Source organism: Danio rerio, chromosome 23 (genome assembly GCF_052040795.2).
Source record: "Danio rerio strain M-AB ecotype USA chromosome 23, GRCz13ab, whole genome shotgun sequence".
In the NCBI taxonomy this organism is placed as follows: domain Eukaryota; kingdom Metazoa; phylum Chordata; class Actinopteri; order Cypriniformes; family Danionidae; genus Danio; species Danio rerio.
Window position 1 is genome coordinate 28,957,576 of NC_141043.1, and position 7,017 is coordinate 28,964,592.

Consider the following 7,017-nt stretch of genomic DNA (forward strand, 5'->3'; position numbering starts at 1 on the left):
TAAAAACAGTAATCACTCCTAAAACCTACAGAGCATGGCGAACAACTAAAGCATAAAGAATTCACAGTGTTAAGATTATAATAGTTACAAATCTATTCCAAGTTCTCATGAGACCAAAGAACATTTCTGTGGTAAGAAATAGAGAAAACAGGATCACCGTGCACATCTGCAATGCATTTTTGACCAAACTGCTCAACAAATCATCTTAAGCAATGGCTGCTCAGCGACTCGTGTTTCCTCAGGGCTATAATTTACAGTTAACACGGACGCTAATTCAACTTTCAAACAGAACAGACCTTCACGAGTATGATAGGGACCAGATAGTCAAGGACATCAACACTGATTATGCATTGCGATCTCCAGGGACCGTCCAGACACACGAAAACAGTATTCAGTCCCTTCCCCCACCATCAGACGAGAAGATGGAGAGCATGCAGCCCTTTATATAAAACGATACCGACACCATCAGTGGAGTTCAATGACGAAAATAAACATGCTTTGTCAAGGCTTGACTTGAAGCGTACGGCAAATCTATATAATCTCAAAACAAACTGGTCTCAATAAAGAGTACAACACTATATAATATTTTGCATTGCTAACTCATGATAAAAACTGCTAACTCATAATAAAAAGACAGAATTAGGTGAGGATTTGCAGTGTAAACATGTTTTGAATACACAGACAGCACCACTAAAAGATTTCAGGACTATTAAAACCTCTTTTGGTTGTTCAAAAATGCTAAGCTAAACATAGATGATGTCACCTCTAGTGCTTTCACTCCATTGGGTCTAGCTCTCAGTTACTTGGATCAGGTTTACAAGCACAAGGACCAATGGGACTGCAGTGAGGCAATACTTTCCTCAAGCATGAACAAAAATGAACAATTCGCTGAATAGGGAAGCTTGCATTTAAGCAGTCTGTGCTAACGATATTATGATGAATAGGTTCTTGCGTGCTTGTTTGCCATCATGTGAGATGTGTGCTCGAAATCTTGTCTGTGCAAGCCTAAGCTGTCAGCCCCTTCATACTTAAATAGATTCATACGTGCAGTGCAAATAACTGCTGTAGTCTGACTAATGTTAAAGGCACTATGTAAGAGGTTGAGGTTGTAATTATCATGTTATTAATGCTTACTTGCATGTTGTTGTTATTAGCTTGTTCACATTATAGAATCTAATGACTGTCAAAGTGAGCAATTTTCTTTCATTACAGTTGAAGGTGTATCCTGAAATGTCAATCAGACTGGATTAGGTGCTTATTGTGTTTTCTTAATCAAGTAATTGAGCTATGTGACTTTTTGTGTGTTTTACTGTGTGTTATCATGTAATAAGTTGCTGTGGGACAAAGTCTTAGGCAATTGATAAAATATGGAAGTTACTGCTGGTTAAGTGCCCCTTAATCTGTTGATTTTCAGATAAAGCACGTATTATAGAGTGCTATATATTCCTGGAATTGCAAATTGTTTACCGCCTACAATAATTGCAGCTCTTTGTTTAAAGGACTATTGCAAATCACAGTCAAACTGCCACAGAAAAAAAAAGATTAATCGCATTTGAATGTGTTTGTCACACATCCTAAGAGAGTACTGTGTTTTACCCAGCACCTTGATACACAATACTGGTGACAAAGGAGGAAATTCTAATGAAATATGAATTTGTCAGTTACTTCAAAAAAATGTGTGTTTACATATTGCACAATGCAAATACGTATATGTATATTACATGTACTGTAAACACATACAGTATGTACAATATAGTACACCCAAAAATTTATTTACTCACCCTTGATCCATTAAGATATTTTTTTTTTTTTTAGAAGAACATTAAGTAATTTTAGCTGAGTACACTGTGGTACTATTAAGTGATTATGAAGTGAAACACTTTAAATGGGACCTATTATGCAAAAATCATTTTAATAAGGGGTTTAAACCCTTTTATGTGGCAACAGTCTGTGGATATAAACATTTATTAATATTATATATATATATATATATATATATATATATATATATATATATATATATATATATATATATATATATATATATATATATAACCATATGTTAATTTTAGTTTATAATTACTTCATATATCACTTCATTCTCCTTTTGTACATGTCATCAAAGGAAGAAAGTCCTGACAATTAGTCACAATCTCTCCCTCATTTGCGCAGGATCTTAGTCTTGTTTTTTTTATCTGCCACTATGCTGACACATAGACATTTGTAGCTCTGCCCTTTTTTAAAAAAAAAGAAAATCTCATTTAAATTTTTTGCGAATGTCATCAAAACTGCACAATTTGAATCAAAGTCTAAAAGGGGCAGTTTTAAATAGTTATAAAACATTATTTGTTGGGGTTTTGAGCTGGAACTTAACATACACACTCTAGGGACATCAGAAACTTATTTTACATCTTGTTAAAAGGGGCATAATAGGTCACTTTTAATAAACAGACCATTTGTTTGATTTTATAAGGCCTCAATGTATCATCAGGAGGTATTAATGGTTATTTTTTACTTAATATTTTGACACTCAAAGTGCTAATAGCCATTGACAGAATCGCAGAAGACCACAATTATATTATGTTTTTTTTTTTTTGTATTATTCTACTGAAGAAAAAATGTCGTCTACATTTTGGATGGTATGATACAGAAATTTAACATTTTGGTCATTGATAGCATGCTCACAATCAACAATGAATGGTTATGGAGGAATAAGTGATGCTGCTGTCAGTCCTCTACTTGGCTATTGTAATAAAATAATATTTCAGGTCAAACTGTTTAAAGACTCTCATGTAGCTTATTGATACGTCTCTGTAGATATTTGCTTATCAGCACGTTTCTGGTATCAGTTCTGCAGGCTGACATCTGCTTGCTGAGTAAGTATAATAACTCCAAAGGGCAGTTGTAATGCTCAAGTGTGTAGCAAGGCCGAATAGTGTGAACATTATCCTGGAGCGCAGTCTCCTTCATCTCTCCCGTGTCATTGAATGTGACCAATGCATTACCAGCCCAACATAAATACATGTTCCACCCTTATAGACTGATGAATCAGCTGTATCTCTTTAATTATTTCTTTACATGTTTCAATTATTTTGTGATAATATTAAATATATTATTACACTGAAAATACCATTACATTTATTAATAATATAATAATACTATATAATATAGTAAGTTATAGTAAATCCTAAAGTTTTTTATACATACTATAGTAAAATACTTAAAATAATTCAAGAACTTTACTATAGTATAGATAAAAACACTGTTGTGATTATTCTATAGCCTAGTTGTGGTAACACACCAAATCTGTAAATAAACAAATTACCCAATATTGTATTAACTTTTCTACAACTGCATATATAACACAACAGCATACCACCGTTTAATAAAACTAAAGTGTACAAATGTATTTATTATACTGTTTCAGTTCACTATAGCTTTACTACAGCATTCATTAACAAAGTATTGTAATTTCTAGAGTACATTGTAATACCTTTTACTATAGTATGGTCAAAACACTAAAACACAAAACACACATGTCTTCATGTAGGTGGGCTTTGATAAACTTATTATCTACATTTATCAGAACATAATTGTTGCTATTTAACATTTATTCTGGTGGATTATGGTGCATTATTTAATTAGAAACAGCAAACAAATGTATGCCTTTACTGTAGCTAATACAATAGTATGAATAACAGCAACAACAGGACACCACTAACCTTAGGTTTATCAAATGCTGGTTTTCCATTCATTTCAGCCATTGTGTTGATTTCAAAGCTTGAATTTGTCGTGATACAAGTTGAACACGCGCTCTCCGGAACCTGTCAGCTCAAGCGGCGAAGTTCAGCTTCCCCATGCGCGTTATTATTATACACTCCAACCCGCGCGGACAAAGAACCCGCCTTATAACAGATAATAGCTACAGTATGAACCCCGCCTCTACAAGCGTCAATAAGCCAACAACTAAACAGAGTGACAACAAAAACCGAGCGAAGCAAATTGACAAGCGCACCTGATCCAAGTCTATGCGAAGAGATTAAAACTGAATCCTATTAGAAGCTTTTCAAGAAACACAGTAAAGCCACATCTAGCCTACATTAGTGACGCGACGCGAGATCCTCGAATACTGAAGCTGCTGGCTGTCAACACAGCAAGAGTCTGTCTGAAGCGATGTGCTTCTGTCGTGTATTCTACTGTTGAGAAGTTTGGGTTAAACTAGATTGTTTTTAAATTATATTTAAGTTACTAATTTAATGCGATGTTTCCCGGTAAAATTAGTTTTTTTTTTCTGTCAGTATGTCACATGACAAGGAAGTGGATAGTTTCACTTTTGTCTTGGCTAAATCGTCATGCGATTATAGGTTCGGGTAAAGTTTGACGAAAGGGGTTATTCTACCCAGAAATCTCCGTTTTAATGTTTCTAGACTTAGGCTAAATGAAATAATGTACACTTTGGGGTTATTTACATTTTTACAACCAAATGTTAAGCCTATCTAAACAGTTGATTCATCAATGTGATAATCGATTTTTTATTTCTTACGTAAAATTGCTTGTCCCACAGCCATTCAAATGCTTTATTTAGGAATCAAAAACAGATTTTCTTCTATTCAAAATACAATAATGAATTCATAACAGCTATATACAATTACTGGCCACTTTATTAGGTACACCTGTCCTACTGCTCAAATTTAATGCATTGCCATGTAGACGTGGTCAAAACAAAATGATCTGCTGCAGATCAAACCAAGCTTCTGGATAGGGAAAAAAGTTAAAGGTGACAGGCTGGTCTAGTATTTCAGAAACTGCTGATCTATTGGGTGTTTTAAGCACAACCATCTCTAGGGTTTAGAGACAATCATACCAACCCTGCTGAAAAATCCAGCTTAAACCAGCCTAGGCTGGTTGGCTGGTTTTAGCTGGTCAACCAGGCTGGTTTTAGAGGGGTTTTGGCTATTTCCAGGCTGGTTTCCAGCCATTTCCAGCCTGGTCTTAGCTGGTCAGGCTGGGAGATGACCAGCTAAAACCAGCTTGACCAGCCTAGCAGGCTGGGAGCCCAGCCAAAACCAGCTATGTCCAGCTTAAACCAGGCTGGTCAAGCTGGTTTTAGCTGGATTTAGCTGGTCATTTTCCAGCCTGACCAGCTAAGACCAGGCTGGAAATGGCTGGAAACCAGCCTGGAAATGGCCAAAACCCCTCTAAAACCAGCCTGGTTGACCAGCTAAAACCAGCCAACCAGCCTAGGCTGGTTTAAGCTGGATTTTTTAGCAGGGAAGTCTATAAGGCTAGATGTTTTCTTTCTCTTATTTATTTATTTATTTGTTTGGCGTATGTAGCCTTCTCGTGTGCGATCGGAAAACTGTGTCCTCACTCTGCCCCAAAGCTCCAGTTGGCCCTCTTTGGCCCAAGGTATTTGGCGGGCCGAAAAAGGCCGGCCGCTGGCCCCAAGAAAGCCCCGATTTGGCCCGCTTTGGCCCCGGAAGTGACAGTGGAAACGCGACTGGCCTTGGCTCGCCCTGGCTCGCTCGCTTTAGGCACGATAGTGGAAACTCGGCTAATGGTCTGAAAAAGAGAAAATATCCAGTGAGCGAGAAATCAGAGGAGAATGACCAGACTGGTTGGAGCTGTTAGAAAGGCAACAGTAACTCAAAAGCCATTCACAACTGAGGTATGCAGAAGAGCATCTCTGAACGCACAACACATCCAATCTTGAGGCAGATGAGCTACAGCAGCAGAAGACCACACCGGGTGCTACACCTGTCAGCTAAGAACAGGAAACAGTTCTCGATTTCCGCTGTGACATTCAGATGGTAAGGTCAGAATTTGGCATCAACAACATGAAAGCGTGGATCCATCCTGCCTTGTATTGACGGTTCAGGCTGCTGGTGGTAGTGTAATGGCGTGGGGGATATTTTGTTGGCACACTTTGGGCCCATTAGTACCAATTGAGCATTATGTCAATGCCACAGCCTACCTAAGTATTGTTGCTAAGCAACTTTTAGCAAAATAACGCACCATGTCCAAAAGCATGAATCATCTCAGACTGGTTTATTGAACATAACAATAAGTTCACTGTACTTAAATGGCTTCCACAGTCACCAGAACTCAATCCAATAGAGCACCTTTGAGATTTAGTGGAATGGGAGAGATACATCATAGATGCTATCATGTCAATATGGATCAAAATCTCTGAGGAATATTTCCAGTACCTTGTTGAATCTATATGCCGCGAAGAATTAAGGAAGTTATGAAGGCAAAAGGAGGTTCTACCCGGTACTAATAAGGTGTACCTAATAATATGGCCGGTGAGTGTATAATAGTTAAATGACATAAGAAAATAGCAAATATTATAAAATATATAATGATAGTAGTGGTCCACTGGAGCTGTGCCACTGGTATAACTAAAAGCTATTATTTCGAAATAAAAATCACTCTTGACATAACCTGAATTTCTTCCTTGTATTTTCTGAAAATCTATAAAGATCATTGTAACTCTAGTCATTTTTCAGTTGTCATTTTTATTTTCTGATTTCATTTTAAGCATTTAGTGTGTGTCACTGGTGTGATCTCCTTTATTGTTAAGGATTTGTAAAAACTAGAAAATATATGGACTATTCTTAGTCACTTAATGAGTATACTAATGCGATCGTCAACGTGGATAAATACCTTGCAGTGGACATTTTGTAATGTGCATTTTCATAAAACCTGTCACTGGTGGTAATGTCACTGGTGTTACTTTACTTCTGGGTAACACCGCTGAAGATCATTATGTTTCTCACTGGTGATTCATTGTGTCACTGTGGTGTTGTGTTTTTCCCCATCACATTATTAAAAATGTGTAGAGATGCATATTAATTAAAGGATAATCATTTTACATCAACTGAATTCTGCTACACTCAAGATTTATGATTTAATGGATTGTGACATTACTTGTTTATTAACGTTTTTTAAATATTTCCATAGTTATAGCAAATGTATGGCTGCAGGAATTAGCTAACATTGTTCGAAAACACTTTT

The 7,017-nt window shown here is 36.6% G+C and overlaps 1 protein-coding gene across 4 annotated transcripts in view; it reads right to left on the reverse strand.

Annotated features, from left to right (window-relative positions):
* ada (adenosine deaminase) overlaps window positions 1–3,881 on the reverse strand; it is a 29,839-nt gene extending 25,958 nt beyond the window's left edge. For 3 of the 4 annotated variants that reach the window (XR_015522771.1, XR_015522770.1, XR_015522772.1), the window contains exon 1: window positions 3,723–3,881. Coding sequence is in view for 1 of the 4 variants with exons in the window: in NM_001002646.1 (NP_001002646.1) it covers window positions 3,723–3,764 (42 nt within the window). In the remaining 3 variants the exon portion in view is untranslated. The remainder of the gene's footprint in view (window positions 1–3,722) is intronic. The other variant, NM_001002646.1, reaches the window with a different exon arrangement.
* Window positions 3,882–7,017: the final 3,136 nt, after the last annotated feature.